Here is a 19,983-nt window from a genome sequence, read left to right as displayed (position 1 = left end):
TGTTTGCCTCCAGTGTTGCCTCATCTCAGTTGTACAAAAACCCCCAAAAACATAAAAAAAAAAAAAAAAAAAACTTGCTCAGAGCTGAGCACTGCATATTCCAGTCCACAGGGTTATTATTCTAATTTAGTTAAGGCATTAGGCAAATCAACAGCTCCAGCAGTGGGGCAGTGGGGAGAAGTGGCTGGAGGTGGAATGTGAATGATCTAAGTTAAGGCAGACAGAACTGGGGCTTAGCTGTTAGCCTGAGGGTCAAAGTGATAATGTATGAACTTAGCTCTGGCGGAGAAGCAGACGCCACTACATAAGTGACCGGCGAGGGTCTTAGAGTGGTGGCTATATTCTGAAACAGACACAGCAAGTCTGCATGCCAGCCGATCGCGGATAAACATGGCTTATTAACTCGACTGCTCTCAGCACTACTGTTGCTACTGCATCAAATTTGTCAGATGCTTTTTTTTCCCATCCCACAGCGGTCACACTGACCTTCATGTAGCTTGTGGTGAATTAGAGAAGTGTTTGTGCCAAAATGTTATGCATATTAGGCCAATTGAATTCAAATACAGGACACAATGTTCTCTCCAAGGAAAAACAGCAACCTTGTGTATTTCTGATGAAAGTTGCCATATCCAAAGGGTAGATGTGCTTTAATAATCCATTTTTTAAATGCTGCATTTTTAAAATTGTTTTTAGTGCCTACTCATTGTGGTTGGAGAGAAACACAAGTGTCTCCATTTATGTCATTCAACCCCAGCACTCAAGCATATATTTTCTACAGAGATAGGAAGGACACAAAAGCCAAGAAACCACCATAACAAAATAGTGTGGGGGGGTAAAAAGCAGACAAAAAGTGACTTTCATCACTTTTGGCTTGGAATTCACACTGTACCATGCAGCAGGTGTGGGTGAGCCAGGCGACTTCTGGGCAGAGATGGAAGCAAATTACATTTACTCATTGAGAAGCTTTTTTGTGTATTTTGTATAGTCAGTAATTTTATTTTTAGTTAAGTACATTTTTGCTTGAGCATTGTAACCTCACTACATTTTAAATCACATCCATTCCAGAGCACAAATGATCAGTGACAGATTGTGGAAGCTTTCGCAATGAATGCTCACTCAGCAAAAGATGAGAAGAGGAATCTGCTTGTACTTTTTGTCACCTCAAGCTGCAGATGGTCGAAGGACAAGAGAACCATTTAGACCCAAGTGTCAAAATGTGATCGTATAGAGTGGACCATCATATGATGTGCTCGCTCCACATTTGTCAGCTGAGTCTCACTTCAGGTTCCTCACTTCAGTCAACCCTCTGCAATTTTGCACAATGCATCTTTTAAAAGGATGTGTTTTAGTTTAAATGAGCCACTTGTTTGCTTTTATTTAAGTAAAATATTAATACAGCAGTACTTTTGCTCAAGTAAAATATCAGCAAAGTAACAGTGCTCCTACTTGAGTGGCAATTTCCAGTTCAGAGTTCAGCGTGCACTCACTGTGCTCCATGTCGGCGTCTTGTGAATCAAACATAGTGAAGACTGGGGGTTGTTATTATTAGTAGTATTAACAGCCACTTGAACAGATGAGAAAGCACGGTATACTAAAAGCACTGGAGTGTTGTGAACTCAGTGCTCCCGACAAAGCATTGCTCTCATAGGTATTTGTTACTTACAGTTACTGTACTGACAGTCTTCCTCTGGGTTTCGATTGTAAGCCATATTTGCCGCATGGCCTGCTAGCAAACGTGTTCCCCAAGTCTCCTGAGATCTTTTTGCTGTGGACAAAACTACTTTAAGTGTATCATTTTCAGCTTTATTTGTTGCACTGATACACGCCAGTGTTTCCCATGCATAGGCTGCACTTTTGTGGCCAGCCCGCTCAAGTACAGTATATTAACGGCTTTATAGCTCCGAGAGAACAACACCCTTTTATTAATCTGTTCCAAGAAAACAATTGTTCCCAGTTTGGCTCTGATGTGTGGGAGTGTTTAAAGATGTACAATTCCAACCCAAGTCGCTTATTTATCCAAAGTCTTTGTTCATCCGTTGCAGAACTACTTCCTTGTATAACTACGGCAAGCAGCTGTCACCTGCGATAGGAAGTAGTTCTGCAATAGGAAAAACACAACGTTTGGGTGAATCATCACTAACCTCCGCTTTATAACGTAGGGATGCATGATATATATTGGCATGTCATCAGTATCGGCCAATAAAAGCTTTAAAATGGAATATGAAAATTTCTGCCGATATGACATGCCCATAAATGACCTTTTAATTATGCCTAAATGCTTAATGCTCTGGTGAATGTGCACATTTTGAAAAACACTGAATTTTATGTCTGCTTCTGTCAGTGGGCTTTTGCAATAAGAGTAGGCATAGTAAAATGTTAATCCAACTACAGGAGAGACCTTATGTTCTCTGCAATTCGGTGGAAAAAAATATTTGCTGGTATCGATAATGGCATCCGCAGTCAGCCAAAAGAGTTGGAAAATATTGGCATATTGGACATTGGCAAAAAATCCAATATTGTGCTTCCTGGTTACAACTTTATGCATACAGATAATGGACGTTCAGATTGCATATTAAGCTTATATAGTGGAAATCTTCTACCCCCAACCACTCCCACAAGTATCTCTCAGACTGAAGGGAAACACTTGCACACACAGTGTCTAGGTTCCCCAATGTTTAGAGGGTAATGTAGTGGATGTTGCCACTTGTACGTTTGCTGAAGGCCTCAATATCGATGCGGTAGTATGTGATCAATACATGCCCACCGACATCATTTTCCTTGCTGTCTTGCACCAATACCAGACACACAAAGGCCTATCCAGCCTGCATCCTCCCACTGAATGTTTAAGTGGCTTATGTGGAAAGGCTGCAAGCTGGATGACTAAGGTGCAGCTGGCAGTGACCCAGGTTAATATGGTTAAAACACTTGAGTGCCAGCATCTGCCGTCACAGAAGTACGTAGGGTGCTGAATACAGAAAACAGAACATAGCTCTTTAGAGAGTACCCTTTAAAAGAGAGGAGTGAAGGGGGCAGTAATACCGTATTTGTTGTATAAGCAGCCAAGACCTGGTGGCTGCAGCGGCTGTAACAGTGATTTCCCCACAGTCTATCTGTTTCTGCAGACCTCGAACCAAATCAGCATCTTTTCTAATGGGATTCATGTGCAGCAGAAAACCTAATTAAACTCTGTATACAAAGCCAATTATTTAAAATCTACTTGTCATACAGAGCGAGGGAACAAAAAGGACGACATGCACGTGAACGGCGACTGGAGTGAAAGCACATGGGTAGTCATGATTAAGGACAGAGGGATGCTTGAAGATGCAGTGAATCACCAGCACAGCTAAAATAGCATGATCAATAAAAAAGAATCGGTGCAAATTGCCTTAGCAACCTTTTTTTCCCCTGTTCAAAAAAGATTTAATCGCATTCAGATAGACTTTATTTATTAGAAAACCCTCATTTGCCCAGAATAATATACATACAGGAATTTGTGTTGAAGGCATTGGTGCAGAAATATAGAGGAAATTGCAAAGACACAATGCACAGCAACACAGTCACTGTGTAGCCTGCTATACGATCTGTTGTACATATGGCACTTCATGTGAATAGCCACTTGGCATATTCACTTTCACTTGTATGCAATTGATGGAATACATGGACAGTTGAGTATTGCAGTGCTTTCATGAGTAATGTTGACTTAGTGCCCCTGTGATAGAAGTGAAAGTGCATACTCGCTGAAGAGCATGTTCAACACCAAAATATCAACCTATATATATATATGTGCAGATGGATAGAGAGATAGATAGATAAATGGATAGTTTCTCTGCAACCTCTGGCTGGTGTTTGCTTTTATGAATATTTAACTTGTCTTTGATTCCACTACATCTTCAGGTATATATGCCATTATGGTATTCAAAGAGATATGCAAACATTAACAGGCTGTCAGGTATTCATAACGTGCTCTGACCAGTTACCGCACAGCTCATAAAGGTTTTACAGTTACAGCCCATATCTGATTATACTAAAGCATCAAACAAACCAAGTGAGCTCTGTGAAAGAGTGATATCTGTGCTGCGCTGGTGGGTGCGAAGTGGGATCAAAGTGATTTGGGCTGCCCGTGCCATGTCTGGGTTTGCCTAATTAAGAAAAAGGCACACAGCGAGTCTGGATCTCTTTGGGTATGATTTACTTGAACTATAATTCATTTGGAATTGGTGAAGAGCATGCTGGTGGGGTACTACTGTACATATTGAGCTGTGAAGAAGAGGTAATTTGAGCTGGCTGTGGATGGTTAGAATGATTGCTGCAGTCTAGACATGGAAAATGTTTGATTTGGTAGAGTATGCCTTTTTTGAACAGTGAAATTACTTGTCCCGATCGGCCTAGAATCACATCTCCGCGCAGCTCCTTTATTTGTCTTCCTCAAACACAAAGAAGAGTTTGTAATATAATAAGAATAATAATACACTTTATTTTACATAGCACTTTCCAGAGACAGTTTACCCAGTGCCTTGCAGTATGTGAAATGACAGGCTAATAAAACAATAGCACCAGAAAAAAAACAAAAAACAAACTGAAGATGAAATGAAAGAGGAGCGCACAACCCACTCTCCTCAAAATGGTAATTTGCGAGATCTGCTGTCATGCCTTCTCTGTGTCTGGGTGTTTTCTTTGTGTTTCTGTCTCTTGGTGCTTCCCGCCTTGGTTCCCACCTCCCGCACCTGCACACCTGTCTGTCATCAGCCAATCAGCTCCTCATCTCCCTCCCGCTCAACCAGCAGTTCTCCATTCCCTCATTAGTCTCTTAGTGTATATATAGTCTACATTTCTCTGTAGAAATGTGTCAGATTTTCTGAGTTTTTATAGCCCGCCTGTTATCTGTTATATGCCTGACTTTATGTTAGCAATACCTTTTCCTGGCTGCCTATTGGATTGTTTGCCTGTGGCTGAATATCTGTTTGCCCACTGATTTGGACTGTTTTTAGCCTCCCTGCCTGTTGCCATCTGTATTTTTGCCCATCAACCACGTAAAGAATTCTACTTAAACCCACCTGCTTCGCCTTACAGTGTTTACTCTTGAAAGTTACTCTGTCAGCTCTTACACCTGCTTGGTAATCTCCTTGTGGCCACAAATATGATGTCTTTTTTTATTTGGATATACTGTGGATGAAATGTGAGCTTCTGTGGGTGGTGTGCTTCTGTTTCTGCTAATCAAGATAACTGGAGAATGGAAGTTATTGTACGTGGTGTCCCAACCTGTAGACACCCTTGTCCTTCAAAGCAAAAACGTATGTAGGGGAATCATCTAGCACATTTGCACAACTCTCTGAAATGGCAATATTATTTATTCCTGAATAATTAATGAAGAATATTAAAACTGATTTTACCATTCTATACATGTGAAGTATGGTGAAATGTGTGGTGAAAAAAAAATGGCCTCAGTGTGAGAAGTTCTCATTGACTCACAGCCAAAACAGAAGCAGTTTAGTCTGCTTGGTGTTATCACTGAAGACAGAAGTAATCCCAGGTTCAACCTCTCACTTCACTAGTCCTGTCTGCAATACTACCTAGGTCTTCTCTTTATCTCACACAACCTGGAAATGTAAAATGCATCATTTCCTCTGCACTAGGCACTATTTCCAGGGGGAAAAAACAACCTACCAGACACCTGGGCTGATTATCAAATCCAAGAATGAAAAGCTGATACTTATGAGCACATGGAGACATTTATTCCAAGTTGTGCTGCAGAGAACAATGTCCTCATGAAATCAAGCACAGGGGCGCTTCCTTGTAAAAGCTAATTTATGGTTCTCTGTTGTCTAAAGTATTTTGAGCAGTGAAAGCTCTCTGCTGGTGAGTGCGTAGTGTCAAGCCAGCAGAGCATAGCCGAAACCAGAGCCCTGTTTACATTCTCTGACACAGAGAGTCTACTGTCGGACATCTTCTGTATCAGCCAAAGTGATGTTTCGGGACATTTCTTGCCATGAATTCGGAAAAGCAATTTTTAGATGTTAATTTGAAGGATTGACATATTTGCAGACCTCCACTGCTTGTCTCCTTTTGACCAGCTCCATGTAGTTCTGACAGTAAGTGGAAATCAAACACAGACAAGGGAAGAAATAGAAAGCTGCTCAAAGGACCAGTTTTGGAAAAAACATCTGGCAGTTATAACGATTGTCAGATGTCACAAAATTTAATGCAACAAAACTTTGGATCCCACTGAGTATCTCCAACAATGGACATGCTTTGTCAGAGAAGTGATGAAACATGATTGCTTCCATTTTCATCTGTGCTTTGTTAGCATGGGATTAATAAAAAAAAAAAAAAAAAAAAAAAAAAAAAAAACTTGACACTGCCAGAGCGTTTCTGTAGTCTACACGCTGGCCCGCCAACACAGAACTACAAATGCTTTCATCATTGGAGACAGTTAGCCAGAGCAAGAACCATATGCAGAACCATAAATCAGTTTTTTATGGCCTCGCTGCAGCATGGCATTTTGATGCAGAACCATAAATTGGCCTTAATGCAAACATTCTGGCAGAGCATCTGGTAGGCGTCAAGTCACCATCCCATGCATATTGCCAGGTAAACTTAATCTGTAATCCATCTCTGCCTTCTTTTGATGTGTGGTCTGGGATTCAATAATTTAGTTGAAAGGCCTCATGGTGGACCCAAGAAGGCATACACAGGAAAGGCCAAGCTAGTAGAACAATGGTTAAAAGGATCTTGCAATATCAATAGATTAACTTTGCTTTTGGGCCACAACTATTTACTATAGTGCAAAAGGGCCAAATAGGATGTAGGCTAAATTGTAGGAGGTACCAGAGTAAAGTTAGGAGGGAGGAACAGTAACCTGCCCGCCTGACAGCACTATACAAATATGGAGCTTATAATAAACAACTCAGTGCTGCTTCACTGCCTGTTAATGAGTTCAGAGTTTTTTTCTTTAAAAAGAAAAACAAAAAAACGTCATTTAACGGATACAGTATTAAGTTTTCTTGATATGATGGAGGTCAAACTCTGGCCGAGCATTTGACTCATGAAATGTTGATTATAAGCCACTCTTGAAGTTCGCCATGCAGTCCCGCAGGGCCAGTTGCATAACATGCAAATGAAAATCCTATGCAACGTGGATGTTAACCACTACAGCTTTAATGGCTGGTAAGTTGCTATTGGTAGTGCAATAAGAGATTATATGGAAACTGTTATCCGTTGCAGATCCGATGACAAACGCAGTCCGTGTTGTTTGAACATTGAGCATTCTTACAAATTTGCTCAGTGATGTGGGGAAGCGGTGATGTAGCTACGAAGTGGAAGTATTTGCTGCTTTCATGGCCGTGCTGTTTATTTTATCCTGCGATCCTGAGACAGCTCCTGAATATTCATGACTGTGCTTCCAAACGTCAGGACGCAGCAGCTCTTCCTCCCTGACAGAGAGCGGAGAGGCTGGGAGGAGAGACAGCATGCCAGAGCCCGGCTGCATCTCTCTCCGAGCACAGACACGCAGCATCGGGATCGTTTGACAGCATTCGAGGGCAAAATCAGCTCGCAACTCGTCCTGTAGCCTTGCGCCGCCGACACGGTGAACTACCATGGACTGACGAAAGAGAGAGGAGGGGGAGAGGGGGAGAGAGAGCCAGAGAGAGAGAGGGAGGGAGAGAGAAAACGCCGCCTTGTTTTTGAAGCATGCACATATTTTCTGGACGCAAGCAACTCGGGTTTATATTTGCAGAACGGGACGGATCGTGTGACCACATCGCCTTCGAGAGGGGAGATGCCACAGCAAAGCAGTGATAGAAGGAGGATGCTTCGCCAAAAGCGGTCAGTGCAGTGCATCTTCTGTAGGATGTACGAGACATATTGGGACTAAGGAATTGGCCACTTCTCACGTTGCGGAGGAGAGATGTTTTGCAAGTGCCGTAGGCTGTGCGAGAGGGTGAAAGCCTCCCCTGGCGTCTTTTCTCTGCTGTAATGTGCGGTGCAAATGACGGGAGAGCGTCCACAGTGTTTGCTCGGATAGTGAAGCCCGTAAACGTTTAAGCGTTGCCTGCTGGGGGGAGCAGAGCGCCGTGGCCGTCAGCATCCTCTCCCACCTTGAACTTCCTTGTGATGCCGATGCCCCGGTCCGAGGTGAGCGCAGCCTCCTGAGCTGTCCGTGGTGCTGAACGGATAAGTCGGCGCCTCAGGTCTCCACGAGCTGACCCCCCACGCTCCCTGACAGACTGACACCCTCCTCCACACACAGTACGGTGGCAAGACAGGCCACCCCACATGGACAACTATTTGGCTTGGCTGCGTCAGCTAAATAATATTCTCTTTCATGGCTGTGGCACGCAAAATCAAAACTTTGCTGACCGTCAACATTCTGGTTTTTGTCGGGATTATCCTGTTCTCGGTCTACTGCAGGATTCAGGACCGCTCCGAGGAGCTCATCCAGATAGGGCGGATTTCTGAACAGAGACTGCGAGCCAGAAATGGCAAAGTTACCAACTTGGTGGACAGGCAGTCTATTCTCCAGAGGCTGGAGAGGCTGGAGGATGTGGTCTACAATCAGTTGAACGGTAGGGCTGATAGATTTTAACACTAGTAAATCATTTTTTTTTTTCTTGATCATTTCAAGTCAGTGGTTTATGACTTTAGTTTATGGCAGTATAAAAAGGTGGCCATGATCTGCTCTGCAAATAAAAAGAGTTTAGATGAGTTTATGCTCCACTGCATCTGTCAGTCCATCCCTGTTATTAGTTTTCTCCCTTTACACAACTGATAGACTTCAGTTATAACTCATATTATTGTCAGCAGACATCCACAAACCTCTGCCATGTCTGTGGAAAAGCTATGAAGTGAGGTCACACTTAAGTGCATGTCAGAAGTGTTGGTGAGTTAAGATCTGCTCAAGCACTACTTCTGGCCGAAACTCCGCTTGTGAACAAGCCTAAGGGGCAGAGTGTTGCAGCCAAGTGTAATGTGCTGCATGTAGCTGTGGTGAGATAAACAGTTTCTGTCAAACCTTAACAGACTCTAGCATCCATATCCCATAGTTTTCTTATTGGAAACCTCACATAGCATAACTTGTGCATAGCTGTGTATAAAATCCCACAGAGAGGAAGCCTGTTTCTCTCCAGCTCTTAATGTTTCATTGGAGATGGCACTGGTGAAACATATCAGATTTAACAACCCGTCTGAATTTGGAAGGAGATTCCATTGTAATGGCTCTATAACAGAATGACGGACTTAGATTTCATTACACAGCCATTAGTCTGCGAAACCCATTGGGGCAGATTTGGTCTCCTAGGCAGAGCAGCATCCTGTAAATCAGGTTACATATGACTCTATCTGACTCAGGGCCTGATTTTCCTGTGGGGACTCTATGTATCCAGAAAGATGCCACCTGTAACTTATTTGGCTGTGCTCACACTGATTCTCGAAGAGTATGATTTGCATATCGGAAATAAGCTTTTTTCAAGTTTCACCCTTACCATCATTCCAAAATATACTACATCTATTTACATCAGTGTTTGGAATGTGTTTAGAAATCTCTGGCAGCTTCAAAATTAATTTTAAGCTCATGCCATGATGTTGCGTATTACGATGCATTTTATGAAAATCTTCGTTCATTTTGAGAATGAAACGTATCTCTTCAGTGCAGTAAGTCAAAACATAAAGTTGTGTTTGTGTGTTTCTACAGGAAATGCCACAGTGCAGTTACACACCGGGGCTTTAAATACTTGTTTGAACAACTGCTGATGTGTATTTCCACGTATTTTCCTTGGCTTTATACCAAGAGGGATATTTCTCACAACTGAAAAGGCTTTAACTAACACTTGTCCCTCTGTGAGTTCTTGAGTGCATTTAGGTCCAAAAAAAAAACCCTGATGGAACAGAAGATAATACTCTGTGGGTGCTACTAACAACTACTTGCCTCGCAAATGATCTTTCCTGATTTTTCTTTTGTTTCTGCACTGCAAAAAGATCACTGTTGTCATGGGGGAAAAAAACATGGAACTACAATTTAGGTGTTTGTTTATGGAGTGTTCAATGCTGGCTCAGAGGATGTCAAGGGGCAAATGGGATCACAAGCATGTAAATGTTTCTCACACCTCTGTGACAGCCTTGTTTGCATACCTCAAGATGGAATCAGTTGTGTTTTCATGGGGATTTATTCTGTTGTGCTGGTTCTGTGGAAAAACATTAAAACAAGAAATAAGGAAGGTTTTGACTGCCCCGTAACACAAAATTACCACAGTATATCTGTAAGGGCTGAGAGAGTTGTAGATCAATACTAATGACTCAACCATTACCCCACCAGGTGCTGAGATTTCTGCCTTTCAAAACTCACTTTCCTGCTCACACTGTTTTAGAAACAAAATTCTCCTGCCACTGAAATCAAGACATTTCCAGTTCCCTGTCACTGTTTTCAAAGAACCACAGAGGTGGAGCGATGCAATGTCGATAAAGACACAATGTTGTCTGTCACAGATTTTAGAAAACTGTTAAAGCTGTACTTCAAAATTTCAGGACCCACAGCAAGTAGAGAAACAGAGACTGTTTTTTTCATTTTTGGAAAGTACTTTTTGCAGGTAAGTGGTTTCAGTCTGACAACAGATTGTAATGTTAGAACGACTTGCTAAAAGTGGCTTGACACCCAGTTTATCTGTTTTCTAAAAAGCAGTCAAGGGCGGTTCACAGCTGGATGGCCCCAAAACAGTGTAACTTTGTATTGCCTCTGTATGATCTTGTTATTATGCCTGAGCTTTGGCTTCCATTTGTATATGAAAGAGGGTCATTCTGTCACTTTGAGTTATGCCTTGCATCTGGCATCCAGCCAGCAGGCATTGCTTCTTAAAAAAATAGAAAGCTTTCTCTCACTCAGACAGCTTTACAGTTCCCTGTGTGAGGGGCTGTGCAACTGAGCCAATCAACCCAGAGTCACTGTGGTCAGGAAAAAGCCACATGTCAGCAAAGTTTTAACCGCTTTCAAGAGCCCAAACATCAGGCCTCATTCAAAACATATGAACTTTAAATTCGGTGGGAAGAGATTAGTGCCTGCAGACACATGAAGTGCATAAATTTGAATTTGTCACACACATGCTGGTTGAGTTCAAAACTTAGTGAGTTAAAACTTGAATAGAGATTTCAGTGGTTTGAATGAATTTTATGTATATATCTATATCGATATAGATAGATAGATATATAGATAGATAGATAGATATGTATATATATACATATATATATATATAGATAGATAGATAGATAGATAAAGATATATAGATATATAGATATATATAGAGAGATATAGATATTGAGATATATAGATATATAGATTTTGAGATATATATATGAGGTTTCCAATTCAGTTTCATCTTTTCTTCTTAGTGCAGATTCACAAGGGACTTTTATTCCCTGAATATTGACTGGAAGACAGTCTCTTCTTCCAGGTCATCAGACCTTGCAGACAGCTAATGTGCTTTAAAAGCAGTGTATTGCAGCCTTGCAGGCCTCTAGTTTTATGAAGCATCATCATATTTCGATATTTAGCAGCGATACACTACCACAAGTAAGTTCACATACATAATCACCACTGTGAGGGAAACAAGACCTTTATTCATTTCACAAGGCCACATATTTACAGCCAGCAGTCCATTTTTGCTTAATTTGCCAAGTCGGTATGGTTCACAAACCAAACAAATACATCTTTTACAACTCTTTTTGCTTGCGGTTGGCTAAGTGAATACTGGGGTTAGCACATTCTCAGCCCCCTGTGTAGTGAATGCAGCACTAGTAGAACACAACTTGCAACTATTTTACTAATGTGGCAAGAATAACAGTCAGTTACTGGCTGAGGAGATGACCAAGGCACAGTGCCACATGGTTTGTGATTGGCTAAGTGACTAGCGGGCCAGAGCCACATTCATCAGCCGTGATTGCTTCCAGTCATCGCCCAGGGGAAAAATAAGTCTGCTGTGCCAAAGAGAACCCAGCTTGAAGTGTGAAAACTAAAACTAAACTTTAAAGTATAGTTACATTAAACAAAAATCCCTTCAAGTTTCAAGCCATTCCATTCCGTTTCAGATTGTGCTTAACAAATTCAAATTTTGTATTCTTTCATTCAAGAAATCCATTTAAAATAAATAAATAAATAAATGAGTTGCTCAATATAAGCATGGCAAATTGAACTTTATAGAATTCAAACGCAATCTCTGCTGGCATGAATCCCTTTCCATACAATCCAGGTATGAAAAAGAAAAACAAATTAGTTGCAGTTGTGGGATTTTTCTGTGACAGCAGCAGCATGTGCCCCGGAGTGTACACAGGCTGGAAACGTTCACTAGCTGTCACAATCCCTTCATGATTTGTCTTTAGCTGTTTAATGACACACTTAATCATATACTCATATCCTTGGTCCCTGCCCCTTTCTCTAAATCGTGCACAGACCACAAATTGCATTCTATGGCCATTGGGAATGACTATGGCAGGAGGAGGACCCAGTGTGCCAATAACTATTACCATGTCCGGCAGCGATATGAAGTAATTGCCTATTCCCTCTGTTGTTTATTGCCTACCAATGGCATGCCATGGGAGTTGCAGCAAGGTCCAATTAGATTTGAAGGACATAAACAAGCCTAAGAATTCTTCTTTTATGGCTCTCTGATGGACAGTCACCTGAATCCCAACAAGAAAACAACAGTCAGGCCTTATCAGCCGCCCATTCTGCACAGAAATGACCGACAAGAGGGTTATCAGCGCTACTCTTCGCTGTGTGTGCCGCCATCTTTGGATAATCAGCTGAGAGGGGTTTAAGCTTGTTGTTAACAAGCTTATGAAGCAGGTTTTTGTTTTTTCTTTTTTAGCTTAAGCAGTGCATTAGAGGCAACAAACACCTACTTCAACCGAGACTTCAACTTTACCTGTGGAGGTCCCAAGAATTAGCAAAAAGGAAGAGTATACATATTTGAGATTAGCTGATATTAGATATAGGTAGATACATTGCATATTGTTCAATTAGTATGGTTTTTGAAGGTCATACCTCTGTTTTTGTATTGAAGCTATGATATTTTGTGTTGATATTCAATAATTTTTTTATTGTCAAAATATGAGTAAGAATTCAATGTTTCATCCAGTTTTTTGTTTTTTTTTTTGTTTTTGTTTTTTGTTTGTTTTGTTTGTAAGAATGAATGGGTCTCTGAATTAACATTTAGACCATCATGGAACAAAACATGTGCAATGCAAGGGTTAGCAGCTATTTACTATATTTCAGTGGAAATTCAATGCAGAAATATAGAAATCATTTTAGAAAAAAAAAAGTCCTAAATTAAATATGCAAAAAACAGACAAAAACAGTTTTAGATTGGCCAATAAAGACATTAGTCTAAGTGGTCGAGCTGAGGGATGAGGCTCAGATCATGGGTTTTGTTGCATGGCATCCCCTCTCTCAACTAGATATCCTGTCACTCACAGCAGAAATTCCCTAAAAATAAAATTAACTACCAGCACATGAATGTGCCACTCTCCAGCTTGTTTCGCTGACCGGCCCTGCGTGTGTCATTGTTTCAGCACCAGTGTTGTCCCGCAGCTCACGGTCACACTGAAGCTCTTGTCATCAGCCATGCATGTCACTCCTGGCCTCCTCCCGGTGTGTAGGTGCTGATGGGATGGCAGCCTCAGAGGCCCAGCTGCAGCACCAGATATGCTTCTTATCTATAATGCCCAATTATGGCAAAGAAACCAATGTTGTTTGTATGCTAAGCCCGCAGGGTGGAAGACTTGATGAGGAATGAGAAATGTCACTCTCTCTCACTTTTCCCCACCAACACATACTTGATGCTCTGTCTTTGTCTCAGTGATACATATCACAGCGTGCGCGCGTGTGATGTCGCGTGGCGTACAACGACGGAGATTTGCAGGAACGCCATAGCACACCAGAGTGAGGGATGGATGGAGCCTGATGAAATGAAATATATTCAAATAATGATATGCAGATGAGGCGCTGGGTGACAAAACAGCTTCAGAAACAGATGAGAATCAATTTTCCTCAGCCTTGTGGAATCACGAAAATGTATTCACCGGCTCACCTGACAATCAGCACCCAGCCCCAGCCCATAATCAAGTGCCAATAATGGCAATTTCAGATGGAGCTCACATTGCTTTTATTTACAATGTAGGCCTACAGTCATGCAGTGATGAGGTTACTAATATTAGATGCTGAGATCCCATATGAACGTAGGGCAGAACAATTTCCTGGTCATTATCAAGTGATGCTCTGTCCAATTTATTTGACAGTTTACTCTTTGGTTGTATTTTCAAATTTTGTTTGGGAGTCTGACTTGCAGATGGAATATAAGTGTTTTAAAACATTCTTACTTTACAACAGCTTTCAGGATAATGCAGGTCTTTTCTGATCAGCGTCAACAAGTATTACAAATTTAATTTTCCATAATTCCATGCTTACTGCCTGTCATTGTGCCAGAACTTCAGACGATAACTGAGCTACTGATATAAAATTACATGTTCAGACCAATAACGTATTATGCAGACGTAGATAATGGCAGTGATGTGGAGGTAATTTACTGCCAAAACCTAAGAAATGAGCAAAGCTTGTTTCACAAATGCCCTATGATTCACAGACAAACACAATGTTTTGCAAATACAAAACATCATGGAAAAACAGAAACCATTTGGAAATTTGTGAGAAGCACATTTATGAGGAAATAGCGGCAAGATTGTGCCAAAAGTTGTGATATTTTTTGCATTTTTAAAACATGCCATGTTTGTCTGTGAGGCATTGTGTATTAGAAATTTGTTCTGTATTTGTTTGATAGGTATGTTTTGTTTTTTTTTTGTTATTATTATTATTTGCAAAACACACCTTGTGTTTGTTTTGTGACTTGTAGTACAAACAGGTTTTGTTTGTACTACCTATACTGAAATTATGGATGGGATCTTTAATTGCTTTTATTTAAACATAATGTAGCAACATAACTTTGCTTTCAAATCCCAAACAAAATTATTGGTTTTCATATGGAAAACCACACCAATGAAATAATAATGCTAGGTAATAGAGGGGCTGTGAGGGATAAAAATGATTGTCAGTATTTTGCATGTACTGCCTCAGCCATTTGTGCTCTCTATTTGAGTGGCTTACATGCATTGCCATGCAAGCTCTTACATGGCTTAAATTTTGCACAAGTACAACCTTCCATTGTTTAGAGATAATCATGGGGTCTGGTGCATGCAACCAGTTTCTAAATCAGAGTTGTTATCTTCTTGACGTGCGCTCTGCTGTCTGGAGTGATCTAGACGTTATGCATCTCTTCTCTCTCCTCTCTTTCAATATTTCATATATTTGTTTTGGCCTTTAAAGCCTTTAAACCTCTCTAGAACAAGGTTTTTCCCCCCTCTTTTAAAGAGAGCACTGAGCCGTACTCTACCACCGCCATCAATATTTAGAGCATCACCGCATCACTTTGGACATGCATAAATCCACTCGTGCTCTTAAATCATTCAGTAAAAATGGGGGGCATCTCTGAGTTTGAGACTCTATCTTACAAAGGCCAGATCAGACAGTCCCTGAAGGTTGCTCTATAATTTATTGCTGTTACAGGTTTAATGCATCATGTCACAGGGATTTGGACAAATGGATTCTGAGGGACAAGTGTAGAGAGACAGATGTATACGTGGACACAACGTGATTTAGATTGATACTTGATGCTGCAGTGATACACCGTCAAGAAGCTTGCCTTTTGTATTCCGCATCATCCCCATAGAATGGTCTCTGCTGCAGATAGGGAATGAAACCTGAGTGTTTACAGTGGGAGAGGCAGATGTTGGGCTGTTATTGCCTCATATTGGGATAATGAAGGTACTGAGGTGCTGTTTGCAGCATGAATCTCACATATGCAATTGTGGATTAATAATATCGTACAAAGGACAACATGAACATTTTAAAGATTTTTAGTTGAACTCTGCGGGTAGTATAAATGACTAATGAATATTTGGTGCTGTTTCTTAATTATAGTCCATTTTCCAACCATACATTAACCCTTATATGGTATTCGTTTTTTTGTTACACAGGGAGTCCTGCTGGGTCTGGTGGACCCGTCGCATTTTGGGGCTTTTAATTCAACATAATCATAACTGTTTTTGTTAAAATACTCAGCAGATGTTTACTTCATCCCAATTGCAAGTAATATAAACAATACATATGTTAAATTTGTTCCCTTTACCTTTGTAAAATCACATTTATGAATAGAAATAACACTCGTTTTTTATCAAAATGCAACAAAATAAGAAAATCTATCATAAAACAGGCATGACTAGAAAATAATCAGCAAATGTACAAATGAAGGCAGTTTTTTTCATAACTAGTCTTTTATTTGAATTTCATTAGAAATGTAACCTAACATTTACACATAAAATCTGTCTGAACAACACATTAGCCCAATTGAACACGGCCATTTCATACCAGACTATGCCATACAATAGGTGCAGAGTTTCACTGTGTGTGCATTGCAAATGTACTTCTTGCACTGGGTGCATGTATATTGTATTTTTCTGTCCATCTTGGGTCCACACACCTCACAGCGCTTCTTTTTGTTACTGGCGACAATCTAGAATAATGAAAAGATAAAGATCTTTGCTAACACTCGTCACATTGGCAGCAATGCGGGGCGGTTCATTTCTTGAAAATGAAGACCATTCAATTTTGCCATTTCTTGACATCCATATGTTGTCATTTGCAAACTGCTCACCAGCTGGCCCTGGGGCTGGCTGCTGGCCTGCTGGTCCTGAGGTACGCTTGAGTTTGGGAGGCAGTTGACGGGCTGATCCTGATCTCTCATGGGCTGGGCCTGGGCCTGGGTGCTCATGGGCCAGTCCTGGGCCTGGGTGCTCATGGGCTAGTCCTGGGCCTGGTTGCTCGTGGGCTGGTCCTGGGCCTGGTTGCTCATGGGCTGGTCCTGGGCCTGGTTGCTCGTCGGCTGGTCCTGGGCTTGGTTGCTCATGGGCTGGTCCTGGGCCTGGCTGCTCGTGGGCTGGTCCTGGGCCTGGTTGCTCGTGGGCTGGTCCTGGGCCTGGTTGCTCGTCGGCTGGTCCTGGGCCTGGTTGCTCGTCGGCTGGTCCTGGGCCTGGTTGCTTGTGGGCTGGTCCTGGCTGCTCACATCGTCCTGGTTTGCTGAAGGGCTGGTCCAGAGGCTCTTTTACGCTTCTGAGTTGGCTGATACTCATCCTCCTCTTCAAACTCAGTGTCAGACTCAGAATTTTCAGAATTGTGATCCTCACATTCTGAAACCTCTTCCTCTGCATCATCATCATCACCTTCTCTCTCTTCCAATATCAGTTGTAAGGCAGTCTGAACAGAAAATCGCTTTGCCATCTTGATCAGTTGTGGTATGGCACCACACTGACAGAGCTATCTATAGCGTCACGTCCCTGAGATTGGTTCCCGCAAGACAGAGGGTGAAATGTGTGGGAATGTGGGTGCAGTTAGTGTTGGGTACTCCAATTTTCTAACAATGTTGCAACCTTGTGCGGGAACAGGTACACCCACAGTGTGCACCTGTTCCCGCACTCTCTCTCTCTCTCTCTCACACAATACACACGCACACGCACGCACGCACGCACGCACACACACACGCACACACACGCACACACACACACACACACACACACACACACACACACACACACACACACACACACACAGAGGAGGAAGGGAACATGAGGGTGCACAGGATCTATGATTTACACACTTTCACTAGATCCGGGTCCAGTGGACCCGAAGACCCTGTATGTAATATAAATGTGGAGAGGGGGTATGCAGGGGGGGTAATTGAATTTTTTTTCTGATTCATGTTCCTCACAGAAAATGACCCAAGGCCAATAAATATTAGTTTGAAAAAATAATTATTATTATCATTTTTCTTAAGCTAAAAACTGAAAACGGGTCCCACAGACCCGAATACCTTATAAGGGTTAAAGTCATTGCACATGGTAGATCATGTGTTGAAGACATCTGTGAAGCAAATGAGCTTGCTTGCACTATTCCCTTGGCTTTGCCATTGAGGATTTCTGTTGATGGCAGATAAGTGCAGCCCTGTGGTCCAATAAGCTCACTTGGTCAACATTAACATCATATGACAGAAATGTGCCTGACAGTCCCGGCAGTACAGTGAGCAGCTTTGGCTTTCACATTCAACCTTAAGCCACTGATATCTTTTTTTTTTTTTTTTTTTTCCTTTGGTTAACCAAAACATAGCAATCCATTTGGTGGATGCTTTTACATCAAGTGCCTCACAGTATCATGGGAATGGAGGCCCTAACCCTTACAGCACGAGCAACCCACAAAGAAATCTGTTTACTTTTCTATGCCAATATTTCACTTATTATTAAAAGATACTCTGAGTTTCTAAGCAATCAGTTTTTTGGAAAAAATGATGCCTACTAAAACGAAGCATTTGAGGTTTTTCATTGATGGGGCATATCTATGCATATTAAAAATTTTCCATCACAGACAAGCCATAAAAGATAAAGGGCTCCTGCTATGCTGTTTGCATTATTAAATTGTTCCATTGTATGACTCTCCGCTTCCCTCCAAGGTAATTTTAGCTCTAGAAGAAACAAAATGCAGAAAAACATGAAAAGATGAATCAGTGCCAGGCGAAGAAATATAACTATCACAAATTGCCCTCCCAGGCATTATCAAAACAGGTTTTTATCAGCTTCTACATAACAAAAGGCCGGCGAAAGACCTATAAAACTTTCCACAGCTAAACAGCATTGATTTGCAGTTCAGTGGTGAGGTCAGAAATACAAAGTGCCCGTATTATACGCGATCAAACCCCATCATATCAAACCCCAAAATCCTAAAACTTATGCTGAGGTGCTCATCTTTGCTGTGATAAACAGACAACACTGGATCCGATTTTTAGGGTGCACTCTGATAGTATCTGCAGCCTCTGAACAAATAATGGAATTTCCTTCAATCAGACAGAGGAAGTGGAAGGCAGGACAAGCAAAATAACAAGGCCACCAGAAAACAAAGCTGGCAGGGATTGTGCTGCTTCCAAGACTCATACAGACACAGAGTGGCCCTCCAGATTTCAGTCTCCGGCTCTGGAGAGTATCTGTGTTATTGTGTGACATGGGCTGCTATGCCAGATGGCTGCCCATGACGTGAACCCCACCCATACTTGTCAAAATGCCACCACGTTGGCTGGTGGAGGGCATGCCAAATCCCTCTCGTGGGAGAAGCCAGTTTGCAACCATTCAGCTCCAATTACAAATCTCCAGTAGCACCCGAGGATTTGAGGCCATCCAAATATGGTGATTACTCCGCAGTTCCTGGAGGGGGTGAAGCTGAGAGCTGAGCTCTTCATTGGTATGCACTGTTTACTTACTGTCTGTGTGTCCATCTGTTGATATGGAGAACAGAGGCAGCTCGATTTTTCTTTGGAGGCCACACTGGAAGCATGTCTGGCATAACAATTATCCGACATTATCCTGCAGTTTTTACAGAAGTGATGGAGTTTTAAACAGTCAAAGAAGGAAAAAGTTCTGGCTCTCACAGTGAAGAGGCAGAAAATGTAAAACCAGACGCAATTGGAAATCAACATGAGTGGAGTCAACAACATATTATTGTGGAGGCAAACTCTGTGATCACACTTCAGATCTTTCTTAACTGGTACTGTAGATGAAGTTCAACTTTATTTCAACGATAAATGAGAGCATTTTCTTTCATCAGCTAAGATCTCATTTTTCGCAGCAGTCGCCCTTTTTCTTTTTCCATTTTTGAAAATGTCAATGTCACAGCAACCAAGTAATGGTCTCTTAAGTCACAGTGATGAGTCATTTTAGTAGGAGCAGAGGGGTAGGTCCAAGACATTAAAGCCTGTGCTCATTATCAGCATGACAGACCAAAGACACCTTAGATGGCTGGGATGGACATCGACAATCACCATAAAGCATAGAGATAGGCAGTCTATATGT

General features: G+C 41.7%; 1 protein-coding gene across 1 annotated transcript in view; it reads left to right on the top strand.

Annotated features, from left to right (window-relative positions):
• The first annotated feature begins 7,466 nt into the window (after positions 1–7,466).
• The window catches only part of galnt9 (polypeptide N-acetylgalactosaminyltransferase 9), an 85,214-nt gene continuing 72,697 nt past the window's right edge, over positions 7,467–19,983 (top strand). Inside the window, exon 1 of the mRNA XM_030060258.1 lies at positions 7,467–8,564. Within this exon, the coding sequence (XP_029916118.1) occupies positions 8,324–8,564 (241 nt within the window). The 5' untranslated portion in view covers positions 7,467–8,323. The remainder of the gene's footprint in view (positions 8,565–19,983) is intronic.

This window comes from Myripristis murdjan, chromosome 9, assembly GCF_902150065.1.
Source record: "Myripristis murdjan chromosome 9, fMyrMur1.1, whole genome shotgun sequence".
Lineage (NCBI taxonomy): Eukaryota > Metazoa > Chordata > Actinopteri > Holocentriformes > Holocentridae > Myripristis > Myripristis murdjan.
Note: the sequence above shows the minus strand (reverse complement) of the source record. Positions and strands in the feature narration are given on the sequence as shown.